Genomic DNA, 13,959 nt, shown 5'->3' on the forward strand with positions numbered 1-13,959 from the left:
AAAGATTGTAACGGGCTCGGATTGTAAGTTAATAGAGACTATATTATAAAGCTAGACAGTCTGTTTCTGAAAAATGTGTGAGATTTTTGCAAAACTATGGGTGAGTTGCAAAACCAAGAGTGAGATTGGAGTCAGATGCGTGTGTCTCACGCGCAATGCGTGAGAGTTGAGAGCTCTGTATTATTGCTCTTTAATTTACAGTGTCTAGTACTGAAAGTCTGGCAGCAACTTGTACTACAGCCTTTGAGTTACCTAACCTAGTAAAGAAGAATTGGAGACCTTGACATTACTTAACAGCGCTAGAGTAATATAGTCCACTCTATACATACATACATACATTCCCTGTACACAATACACAACATGCTATAGTGGTGCTTACATTGTCTCTGTGATCAAATATCACTGTTGATAATATTTTTAAATACATAAATATTTCCTTAGTAAACCTATGAACATTATTTTCAGCTGTTTCTATCATGTATGAAACTGAATTGATCAGAATACCATAGGGCTCCAAATTTTCGTAGTTGAAAATTTTCATTACTATAGTAAAATTATGAAAAATTTTCTGTTTTGATAAGCACTGAATATGTGATCAAGACGAAATACAGAAGAGTTTGCATCATTACTTCAAGTCAAATTCTGTGTTACCGTCTCCTACTAGACCGCCATCAAAAGAAGTTCTGGCTACTGCAATTAGTTATGCAAACAAGGGAGGAGAGTATTTCACCTAGCACCGGCATCCAGATGTCTTGGTGTACATGGAAACCTCTCACACATGAGTCAAAAAATGCCTCAAAGGTCCTCCAGTAGATGCCATCGCTGAGTGTCATGCTGCGGCGCTTGTTACCATGTATTTGCACCTAATGTCCACACATGTGATGAACCGCCGCGCGTTGCACTTTTTACGAAAATAAAGTCTACAGTTTATGAATTTAATTTTATGAAAATTTTGGTGAACCCAAAATCAATCACTTTGCAAAAATTTTAAATTACGAAAATTTAGAGCTTTATGGGAAATGATTCAATGACCATGCATTGAACTGAACGGAGACACTAATAATTTTATAGCCTAATAGGATTCATATGACAAAGACTAGTACTGAAGCAAGGAAGATCATCACCTGGTGCATAATTTTAATCTTGTTTTTAGTCTATACAACAACAATGTCTAACATAGAGACTAAGTTTACATGTGATAATCCTCTTGTTTCAGCACTTTGTAATGATCCCTACTAGCTTGTAAAACTCTTCATTTTCATACACATGTCAGCTAACTATTGTAACTTATTATTTATCACTAGTGAACTCCTACACACATGTCACATCCAAGATCACATTAGATAATATATAACTGTCATACAATACAGTCCACAATACTGAATAGCATTGCACAGAGTTATTTATAGATTTGTAGTCCATTTTCTCTTGTTATAGGGACGTTTTTAAATTAGTTGTTTTAATATTGACTAAAGACAGAGTTTGTATAGGTAGTATTGGAACACTATTTTTGTAGTGTGTTTGCAACTTACAGCACACCCTAAATAACAAATACTGGTAAGCAAAGTGTAGAGATATTTCAACTTATTTTCAGCTATGTTGTCATTAACAGCCTTATTATGGAGGACAGCATGCAACAGCTTGTCTGCATTTAATTAATACACTTACTTAAACACTAACATGCAAGAATTGCGTAAAATTATTAACGAGTGTGTTTTCATTGTACCAGTGATAACAAACTCAATTAAGCTATTGATGCATTGTCTAATTATATGATAAACATGGGACACATCATACATGATACATACATTGTATCTTTTGTAGTACAGAATGCTAAAGTAAACGTGTTATGCCCAATTAGCAACATCTAGCTAAATAAAATCAAGCATAATAAGTATTTAGATTATAATGCAACTCATTTAGAGTTTTACTAAGTAAATCACATAGTCACCTACACATGCTCACTTAGTCACTTGTGTGCCCTCAAGAAAATTTTGTACATGATAAACAACTATAACACCAAAGACACACTGGTGTCTTTCTATATCTTACTACAGCATTGTGTGTATCTCTGACCGTTCAACAATTCAGTCTTTAAATTAGCAGAGATGGCTAATGTTAGCTGTCATGAATTGTTGAGTAGCATTTTGGGAGAAGTGTAAAGGATCTACAGTTGAACTTTTACTTTCACCTTTAGGCCATTATTTTCTTGAGGGCACACAGGTGACTAAGTGAGCACTTGTAGGTTACTAAGTGAACATGTGTAGGTGACTAAGTGATTTAATTATGTAGTAAAACTCTAAATGAGTTGCACTATAATGTAAATATTTATTATGCTTGATTTTATTCAACTAGATGTTGCTTGGGCACAACACGTTCATTTTAGCATACTGTACTACAAAAGATATAATGTATGTATCATGTATGATGTGTCCCATGTTTATCATACAATTAGGCAATGCATCAATAGCTTAATCGAGTTTGTACAATGAAAACACACTCATCACAAACTAATTTTATGTTTCTCGGATGTGGCAGGTCAACAATTTCACTTTTCTGAAAATCTGCCATGCTGAGCTCACATGAACTCTGCATGGCAGATGAAACTGACACCACACTTCACGAATTGTTGAGTGTTGTTTTGAAATGAGGTATAGTCATCGTTAAAAATAGAACAATAGTGAAGTGCCCCTGCGAAGAGACATTTGGGTTGCTAGTTAGAAAAGTAACTCCGGAATTTCGAAAAGAAAGAAAAAATGACAGTGATTTCACCAGATGAAAAGCCTATTGGCATTCACGAAGTGTCCATTGATGCACTCATCAGTGTTTGTAAATTATTTAACTGTAAACATTGTTGCATATATTTTTGAAAGTTAGGATTCTGCATCCAGTTCAGCAGCCCAGTCCCATAGAAGAATGTGTTTTCATCGTATAATGGAAACTGATGTAAGGAAACATCACCTACCTCCTAAACTTGTTCCCCTTGAAGGAAGCAGCTACGGATTGATCAGCACTTGAGAATGATTTAATAGGAACAAATGACCAACTAGGTATATTTGTGCTGTTTTATAATCTCTGATACCGATGGTACAGGTTTCTTTAAAATTTTAAATGTTAACTTAATTCTCTGTATGTTAACTCATTAACTTTAACACATGTAGTTCAAGATGCACACTGATCATAAAATTTATTGCTGCTGGAAGTCTATACACAATATTGTTATAAATCTACAAGTTTAAGGAAAAATTAGAAATTTTAAGTTCAATTAGGGATCATAGACAAAAAAGAGTTGGAAAACAAGGAAGGTTACCTACACCTGCAGATATTCTAGTGAACATTTAATCCCTAATTCAGTCTTAATCTTGGATATAGACTGGATTAGGGATTAAATATTCGCTAGTGCAGTGGCCATTACGCTTCACTTTCAGCTATGTTCAGCCCGTTACACAGCACTACAAACAAACAAAAAATAACAGTAGAACAAGTGCCTCTGCAACAATCCAGTCACCACGAAAATATGACAATTTTAACACCCCCAACTATCAATTACTGCCTCAAAAGTGCAGCAGCCATTATGCTTCACTTTTAGCTATGTTCAGCCCGTTACACAGCGTTACAAACAAAGAGCAGTGTTAGAATCATCTGCAATCAGTCCAATCACCATGTAAAATATGGATGATTCCCATTTACAAACATACTGTAGGGAAGCCATGTATCGTACTGCTGCAAATCAACACCTTGGGCTGTCAGCTAAAAGAAATGGGACACAAGGGAGGACAAAGGTATGTCCATGATGCATGCATTGTACGTACTGCAGTATGCCAAAAGGCACGTCTTGGGATGAAGCAACGTCGAACAGTGAAAAAATCAAGCCCATAGCCTTGGCTGTTATTGAGCTGCACTTGCCTGAAGGAATCAGGCAGGCAGGAAGTTAATCAGTAGAAAATTCCATTGATTTTTTGTAACAATTTATTGGAAGCTTTTAGGATCGTACCGAAGGCACTTTTGGTTTGGTTATACCTAACCATGCAATATGTGACCCAGTCTGAGAAAACCGGTCTTATTGCCCATGTCAGCAAATTCAATTTTTCACCCAGGACACACAGCTACATGAACAAACTATCTAATTCCACAATCAAAATCAGCTAGACTTGAGTGGTCTGGTTTTGCTGGCTACTTTTCCCAAGCCCAGTGGCGATCCGTACATGCGGTGTGGAGCCATAATGAAGCTCTGGTCAGCCTGGGGATGAGTATATGTGGCTGTACAGCTCTGTGGTGTTGAATAAGTACCTCTGCTTTGAATTTTCTTTCATTTTAGCCAATTCTGAGACCTCAATGGCCCAAAACGTGGCCTAATTCATCCCTACGCTTTCCTTTTTGATTTTTGAACATCATCTTTGCCTGCTTTTTAGGCCCCCGCCTCCCACCCCTTTTGCAGCTTGCCTGATACAGTCAACCTCGGTTTAAAACTATCTAAAATGGCTGGAAACTTAGTAGTTGGCTACTTGCACAGTGGATGCTCTGGAAGGTAAGGAGCTACAACACACTAAATACTTAAAACCAACATTTCTAGATACTTTTAAATAGGCAATAACACCGATTTTCCCAGACTTGGTCACATATTACCAACGTGCCAGAATGAAATTGTGAAGCTGGTTTTTGGGTGAATTTTTTGGCTAGGTTACGTGTCTGATTACATGAATCTTACCAGTAGGACCTTGTAAGAAGGCTTGGTATCTTCTAATGTCTGGCTAGTTATCTATGCCACTGTTTAGTTTAGCCCCTCCCCATTTCAAAAAATCCTAAATCTTCCCCTGCATACAGGCAGATTACCTTCCTTACTTTTATTCTCTAAAACTGGTTAAAACTTGTCACTGATTATACCACACTCGTCTTTGTGCCAGTAGAGGATTTATTGCTTCTTACAACTTCGTACAGCAAAAGGCATAGTCTATAGCATTATAGGTTCTTATGCCACACTTCAATGATTAGACTGACACACACATGTACATACAATTTTTGCCAAACTAATCAGATGCATGCCCACAGCTGACTGCAGATCAGTTGTGGGTGCAAGACTGGTATAATAAATGCAGTGCATGGCTATTGCCACCAACTGTTGAAGTTGATAAGTGTTACCACAATCACTCACAACCTATATAGGCAAAAGTTGACTTTTAGTTTAAAAGACAAAACACACAACTCATCAAAAAGTTGGGTTTGAGTTTAGCTATAGTTTAATCTTACTGGGTGTGGTTCATCTTTCTTAGTGACGAATACATCCTTTTTATTTGTATTTATTAGGTAGAATAGAATAGGGGTTGGGTAGCAGGTAGTGTCAACTTAGTGGTGAATATTCTGATCCTAGGTTGGTAATTTTTCTTTGAGTTAAGTTCAGCATTATTAGTATTGGTCTAAAACACACTATAATTGTTGTTACATAATATTGCTTTAATTTACAGTGACCAGCACTGAAGGTCTGACAGCAACTTGTGCTGCAGCCATTGAATTACCTAGCCTAGTAAACAGAAATTGGAGACCTTGACATCAAGACACATGACACACTTGGCCAAGTACAGCCAGTGTGGACACACGACAGACAAGTGTGTATTTTACAGGAACCAAGAAAATGCCGTTTTCACTCATTCATAGCTTGATAATGGCTGAACGGAAATTAACCATTTTTGCAGTGAAAATTCCCTCGGGGTAGGGCACTTCCCATTCCAAATTTTAAGTGAATCCACCCATCCATCACTGAGATATGCGCCTTCAAAGTTAGTCTTATTTTCTTCGTATTTTTCTTCTCAATCTTTTTCTTCCTTGGACACTTTAGAAAAATCGTAATAACTCACATGTGCTTTTGTCGATTTACTTACAATTTGGACAGCAATAAGAGTATAATGCTGTACATTTACAGTCCAATTTTGGTACAAATCAGACAAACAACAAAGGAGTTTTGCACGATTTTTCAAAATTTCAAAGGCGATTTGTTGTCATGCCTCCATGGTAAACCACTTGGCAGAATAACTTGAAAATCGGTCTGTACATGGACTAACTATCATAGTGCAAACGTTTTGCAGTTTGAAAGAAATTGCACTAACAGTCATGGAGTTATAACAAAATTTCCAACCATGTCTAAAATTGTGGGATTGAGATATCCTAATAGAGCAGTCACTGCAGGGTAAAAAGGTGCACAAAAATGTCAACAAATTTACCAGAGTTCGAACCAGGGACCTCCATACGTATCTAACACCCGCATCCTTAACCACTGAACCACTGCTATCTTGGCTGCTCACCTTAATTTATTTCTGCTTTATAAATGAAAGTTCATCAACATTTGTAATTCATAGAACTTGTAGATCTATCAGGGGAAATTCTAGAACATTCTACATGCGTTGTAATGAAATGCTCAGAAAAATATGTACTCTATTAGAGTAGCTACTACAAAAATTATGAAAAAAGCCTTTACCAAGTATGTCATGCGGCCAAGTACAGCTGGTGCGGGCAAGTGTATGGGCGACATACTCGTTTTATGGAATCAAAAATTGCCGTTTATGTATCCGCTGCTCCATAGTCTTGATTGGTGTTACAATAATCGATAACCATTTCTGTTATGGAAGCTTTCATTCCTAATTGGAGTCGAACCTGTCCAGCTATCATTGGGATATACGTGCCTTCGTGAAATGGGTGAGGATGGAGCCTGTCTACACGTTTCTGCTTCAGGAATCTGGGGAGGCGCGTAAGCCACAGTAGGCATTTTTGATGTCAAAGTGTTTAATACTAATGTACCTTCATATCGTGGTACCCAAGTATCTTCAGTTTATCGATGTTTTGAACGTGAGAAACAACGTAACTATGAACAAGGTAGTACTATGGAAATGAGATGGGTTCTTTTACCTCACTTGTATTTCAACCATGATTTGGTGGTATTGATTGTGCTGCTGTTGTATTTTACAGAATACTTTTTTTCCTTGTCTCTTCAGAAGGAGTCCTGTGATGTTATGGCTGTGTTGCAGGATTAGTTATTACTATTTTGGCTTTTATTTGAACATTCGAAATAGGAACCTTAAATTCAATGCAAGCTGCTTGGCTTGTATTGATGTATTAAGCAGTATTGTGAATCACCATCCCTATTACTTCTTGTTTACGCAGTTTTTTTCAGAATCACAACTTCGATCCCTATTCTACTTGTTTAAATTTACAATCCCCCCCCCCCCCCCCCCCCCTAAGTACTAAAGGGGGAAAGAACAAAAGGAATTATCAAAGTCAACCATATAAGCTGGCTTTGGAACTTGCAATTACAAAAACAAGTGATATCTGCACATGTGCATTGTTAAAATTTATTAGCATTAACATCATTGCAGCCATTTGTTGGCCACCACCTTTGATTTCACAACTTTTTTCACCCAGGATTTTTAAGGCCGCACTTTTTTTTACAGCTTGGCTGTTTTTGTGCGGATTACTTAATACTTAACATAGCTAATAATATAGTCTACCCTATACATACTGTACACCCACCCCTGTACACAGTACACATCATACTACAGTGGTACTTACGTTCTTTCTGTGATCAAATATCACTGTTGATGATATTTTTAAATACAGAAATATTTCCTTAGTAAACATATGAACATTATTTTTAGCTGTTTTTATCATGTATGAAACTACATTGACAGGAATAAACCATTCTATGACCATTGAATTGAATGGAGACACTTTAGAAAATGGAGACATCACATAAGACTCCACTCTACAATGTTGTGAAATGAACTCTTTCAACTCATCATACTCATCCTTTGTGATGTCTGAGAATATCTTATTAACAATTGTAATCATTTTGTGGTAACCTTCTGGAATGTTAACACTTCCTTGTAAAGAATGTTCATGTAATTGCTGTAGCTTCATTTTACCGTATACTTTAGTTTCAAACAAATGTAGTAACCTTAAACATTCTTCTGCATTTAATTTTGACATAAGTACAGTCAACATGGAGTGGTCATCCCATCTGTAACAGTGACGTAGTTTAATGACTAGAAGTGTTTTAATGTTATCACAAGCATCAATGCCTTCAAGCTCACTATCATTAAACATCCTAACATCAGACTTGTCTTTAACAGTTAGAGTGGATGACATAATTTTTAACAATTCTAAATTATTTTTTTCATTTTTCATTAACTCTTCCAAGATTTCAATGAGAAGAACACCAAACTCAACACTGGCTTGCTCAGCTGTGCTAATTGTATTAGCATCTCCTGGATCAGATTTCCTGATAATTGTAGGAATTTTTACCAGATCTGTAACTAATAATAACATTACTTGGAATGATGTGTATAAACTAGATCAAGACACATGGTAGTGTGTTGTGCAACTCAAGAAGTTGGCACACCACACCATGGGTAAAGTGACAGGAAAAAAAAAAGGGCAATTTTTGTAAACAAACTACAATATAATAATTATGTAGTGTGTGTTAGCTACTCCAGATATGGATAGTTCTGAAGTAAGGTACAACATGGGATTTTTATTAATGACTATGTAGAAGTCACTGTAAGTTTTGTCCCTTTACATTTTGTTGTTTGGATATAATCCTCTATGGTATTTAGCACATTTGTAGTTTATTTACACTTTTCAGGGGTGGTGGACATGCAGATATACTAGTGGACATCTAATCCCTACTCTTCAGTCTGTAACCATGACTGAACTAGGGATTACATGTCCACTAGTATATCTGCAGGTATAGGCAACCTCCCTTGTTTTACAACTTTTTACTTGTTTCCCTGCTTTTTGTTCTTTGATCCCTACTCCGGCTTAAAATTCCTAATTTTCCTTCTACTTGTTTGTTTACTTTTTTAATAACACACTTATGACTACTGAATCCACTGAACCACATTAAAAGAAAGAAAGAATGGCTTCAGGCATTCCATAATTAATAAATTTGCATCTGATTGTGCGCCCCAATAATTAACTACGCACTGAAAACTGAGGTGGCCATTATGCTTTGTTTGTAGCTACACTCCACTTGTTACGCAGCGTTACAAATGAAGAACAGTACAAGAAACTTCTCTGCAATGAATCCAGTCACTATGGAAAATGTGGGCGAAAAGCATGACATAACCAGAGGAAAGCTGTATTGTGCTATTGCAAATTGACACCTTGTGTAGTCAGCGAAAAAAACTGGAGCACAAAGGAGGACAAAGGTAGGTCTAAGATACGTAAATTGTACATACTGCGGTTGGTGAAAAGGCACATAATATCGGGATAAAGTGACATTGAACAGTGAAAAAATCAAACCAATAGCTTTATCCATTGTCGAGTTATGCTTGGCTGAAGGCATTAGTTAGTTAGTTTCGGTTAAATAGGAAATTTTTAAAATTCCATACAAACTTGTTGGAAGGGTTTGGGGTAACTCTGAAGACATTTCTGGGCTTGGCTGTGCCTAACCAATACTGCTAAGCTGTTATGGAGGAAATTTGAGGCTGGTTTTAGGGTGATATTTTTGGGCTAGAAAGTCCAAAACTGCATGATCCCTAATATACAGTACTACCATACTGTATGATGCTACCGTACTGTATGATAGCATGTAATTCTTAGATATGGACATTTCTGAGTTTTGGAAATTAGTATGTACCAGACTGCCCGGATAAGAGATGTTCCACTGTAATTTAATGATCTAGCTACAATCACCTGTGGTCCTGTAGAAAACTACGCATCACAAACCATGCCCCTTAGTCGCTTACTCAAGACAAGGAAGATCAAGATACTCTAATAAAACAGTAACAGTCAGGTGTATTACCTACTTATGTTATGGCAAAACAAGGTAGCAATAATTTAAAAAATTCTAATTTTTCTCACTAGAACCTTATTTCACTAATTTTTATTATGTTAGTAATAATTACAGGTGTTCATTCTCACCACAATGATCCTTGATTTATTCTAAATGTATCGAGTATTGCACTGAAATTTAGTTGTGTTTTAAAACTAGAAAGTTTCATTATCACCCCAGTGAGAGTCGACTTCATGAAATTAAACTTAAATTTGCTACTTCTGCATTTGCTGTGTGCATACTGTACATGTAGCAAGTGCACGATTAAGAATTAAGATATTCTAATACGTAGTACAGTCACCCTATTAGAGAAGTCAGTTACTAAGATAAATTACTCTCTGAGCCTTCAACTAAGTTACAAGTCATCCTCTAGAGAGTTCATTGTAGTGTTGATCAGACATGCATAATAGATGATTACAATAATAGTACAGATCATGTACATGTACATAATCTAAATAATTTTATATAGATCATGTATTATGCAATAGTGTATGTACATAGTGCAAGTCCGTTATAGTCAGTCACACCACATCTCCCTTTCTTAAGCTACTGCTTTACTCTTTCAGGTAGCTGTATAGTAGTGCCATTCATTGATTGAACAAGATATTGATGCTCTGGGCTGGAGCTCCCAGTAGTTGAGGATTCTTGATTGTCCAGCACAATGTTTAAGTGTGTTCGGTTTCTCCACATCTCCCCATATGGGGTGTCAACACTGTACTGTATGACTGAGAAACATCTGCTTGTCCTATCATGGTCCAGTAACTGTTGGTCCTGATGTGATATAAACTTCAGTATTAGGAATGAGTGGTAAAGGATGAGAGCAGTGTCTTTATTATAGTCGGTTTCCTGCTCTTGTTTGAACTGATTATTCATGTCTCAAAATGTTATAAGATGTGTCCATGTAGGTTGTAGTTGTTCAGTAGTTATTGGCAGGGTATTTTGAAGGTGTCACCCCATAAGCAACTCAGCTGGTGATAAATTGCACCACGGGATTAAGGTACTGCAATATGTTAGCAAGACCATCTGAATGTCTCAGCAGAGTTTGTATGGATTGTTCGATGTGACCATTGCTCTGAGAAAATAACAGACTACTGGTTATGTGAAGTTACAGGACTTTGCAAATGCAGTAACGGAAAAAGTAGGTACTAAGGTACACCGTTGCTCATGTCAGTTTCTGGTATTCTGTAATGAGAAACAACTTATCTCAAGGCATCTATGACCACTTCGGATGTAGTGGTTTTCAGTTTGATCACCTAGATAAATCTATACAAATAATCAACAATCATCAGATAACAATCTTCTGCCATGGATGGTCTGATAACTGAGATGGAATAAGAGGTTCTTTGCATGGAGCCGATTCTCTTACTTCAGGTCTTGTTTGGTCAATTATTCTTACAGTAGGATATAAGGGTAGTACAGGTTGGGTCAGAGCTCTGTGCTGTCTTTGGGTCACTGTTATATTGCACCTGCACTTTTCATGATGATGCAGAATGATCTGTCAGTATATCTAAAAATGCAGTGTCAATGTGGCTCTCTTGAGACAATACTTAAACATTCTTAGACAAACAGCACTGGTTATAATGTCCCTTTTTGCGACGTCAGGTGCAGGTGGCATCCTTGGTAGGACATCTGTCACAGAAATGTGTGTATGTCTCTGCTGTTCTGCTGTCTACGCATGGCCAAGGTTTCTTCGAATTACGGCTGCTGAATTACAAACTGTCCAGTTCACTTCTGGATGAATCAGTGCCTCTTTCACTGTATACATGTTACTGGGTTTGGACAGCTTTGTGTTGGCAGATTGTGCATTTAATATTATTCAGAATCTAGCCATTCAGAAAGATGGCAGTTATGAATTCCGACAACAAGTCTATCGTGAATCATCTCTCCATTGAGTAATAGCAGAATTCTACCAGGTTATAGAGTGTGATATTCTGCTGATTCACTATCCAGTTAAATGCAATGATTACAATAAGCCCTCTTAAAAATCACATTTTTTTGCCACCTTGGAGAACTAGTTGAATTTCATATTACTGTTTTGTACACTTTCTGTTCATCACTGGTAATATTAATAGATGCTAGAACTGTCTCAGTTTCTTTGCCAATACAATAGTGGTGTGTGCTCAATTGTTTTGGATCTGCTTCCTCTGTGGCCCAGAAGCAACACGAAACTGATCAAAAAGTGTTGTTTCCATCACAGCCAGTTTTTGGGAGTCTTAAAGTTCAAAGAATCTGGCAGTTGGAAATGGATTTGTGCCATGAGTTCATTCTCTATACTGTCACCATGTAGTGGCAATCAGATATTCGTATTAGATGATTACAATAATAGTACAGATCACGTGCACATACAAAATACAGATCATATATACAATAGCGTGTGTGTATAGTGCAAGTCAGTTATAGTTACAGTGGTCACACCACATTCATCTGCACAGCAAGTCATTCTATAGAGAGTTCAGCTACATAACAAGTTAACCTGTAGAGAGTTCAGCTACAATTATGTCATCCTATAGAGAGTAATTTAGTTACAAACAAATCTGTAGAGCATTCAGATACATACAAAGACACTCTATAGAAGTGCAGCTACAAAAAGTCAATCTGTTGAGAATTCTGCTTATATACAAGTCACTAAGTAAATAGTTTAGGTACACACACATATGTACTGCAGCCACATATGTACTGCAGCCACAGAGGTATTAAATTAAAGTATATATAATTAAAATTCTGGGCAGCGTATTTTACTTACTAATAATCAGAGTTGATCTCAGTATTGTAGCATAGGCTCCCCTACGCCTGCCAATAAAATAAGTTTTGAAGAAGTTCATAGATAATAACTAGCTTATAACAACTCCCTTAGGTGATTCCAACTTCAAGCATAGCCTATCAGCAGTTGCATCAGCATCTTGTTCAAATAATATTTCAATAGCTTAATGTTTAAGATTGCAGTGTGGCTACAATAAGTACGGCTAAAATAAGTGTGGCAGTCATACGATGATTATTCCAGAGTGGAAGAAATTTAAGGAAATCAGGAGTTTGAAATGATGCATGATGTATTTTAGCACTTTATGTTGATAAAGAATAAGAGCTCTATAACATCTACATACAGATGTATATACTATCAAGTGCATCCGACTGTTTTATTAGAGTAATGACTGCAACATTAGAGTAATTACATGGCTGCGTTATTAGAGTACCTGACTACTGTATTTGATCTTGCATGTCACCACGATCATCTCAAAACCTATGCCAGAGTGGCATTAAAAGATCCACCATGTTATTATAGTAAATGTATATGTAGTTTAATGCACTTGGTTGCTATAGTCTTCAAACTATAGTTTCACCTCTCTGTAAACTGATTTCAGACATGTGCCTTAATTTCAGAAGGGGTTTCAGTCAAAACCAATGTTACTCCCTGTATCCACAACCGTTATCTTATTAAGTGTTTGAGTGGTCTATTCAGAACATCATGTTTTCATCACGGTGAAGTGAGGTTGGCTTCACACTGTCTGTAGCTACTGGTAAAGATGATCAGGGGAACTACTTGAGATATAGTAATAGGGAACTACTTGTGTGACAATTGTATAGTGAAAGTAATCAATTATCAACTGATGTCTATTATCAGCCAACACGATGTCTATTATCATCGTATAGAATCCGGATTAAAATATGGAACTTTGGAACAATATGAAGCCTCATGCTGCTTTGTTTTGCTGTTCTACCAGCTAAAATCAACTTCTATTATGTTGGTCTGTTGGTTAATGACAAGTGGCTTGTGTATAGCTTAGTTTTGTTATGCCAGTCTGTTATTCTTGGCATGAAAATGATGCTTGTAGCATACTTAACTTTATCCGTGTTGTTTCTTTTGTTCTAGTCCACACTGAACCTTACACAAGATGTTCAAGCTAAGAAGAGACAGGCTGAAATTGTTTAAAGTCTTTAGTCATTCTCTGTGCCAGAATAATCATACTTACAGGTGGAATAATGTTTGTTTACAATTGCATGTGTGTGTTTACAAGATAATCATCACATATTTGACTTGGAATTTGTGTCTTGTGGACTGTTAAAGGTAGTATTAATCATCATGCATTAGTGGCTGTACAATGACAGCCATTATAAATTGTTTATGTTGACAAAGAAGATGG

The 13,959-nt window shown here is 36.7% G+C and overlaps 2 protein-coding genes across 9 annotated transcripts in view; one reads left to right on the top strand and one right to left on the bottom strand.

Annotated features, from left to right (window-relative positions):
* LOC136253062 (long-chain-fatty-acid--CoA ligase ACSBG2-like) overlaps nt 1-13,959 on the top strand; it is a 318,134-nt gene that overhangs the window by 208,429 nt on the left and 95,746 nt on the right. The window lies entirely within an intron of this gene.
* Nucleotides 1-13,959, bottom strand: part of LOC136253053 (serine/threonine-protein phosphatase 6 regulatory ankyrin repeat subunit B-like) — a 201,665-nt gene that overhangs the window by 118,206 nt on the left and 69,500 nt on the right. For 2 of the 3 annotated variants that reach the window (XM_066045631.1, XM_066045632.1), the window contains exon 4: nt 7,558-8,300. In XM_066045631.1, the coding sequence (XP_065901703.1) occupies nt 7,558-8,300 (743 nt within the window). Of the gene's footprint in view, nt 1-379; nt 458-7,557; nt 8,301-13,959 lie in introns of those variants that run through there. The other variant, XM_066045633.1, reaches the window with a different exon arrangement.

Source organism: Dysidea avara, chromosome 4 (assembly GCF_963678975.1).
Source record: "Dysidea avara chromosome 4, odDysAvar1.4, whole genome shotgun sequence".
Classification (NCBI taxonomy): Eukaryota; Metazoa; Porifera; class Demospongiae; order Dictyoceratida; family Dysideidae; genus Dysidea; species Dysidea avara.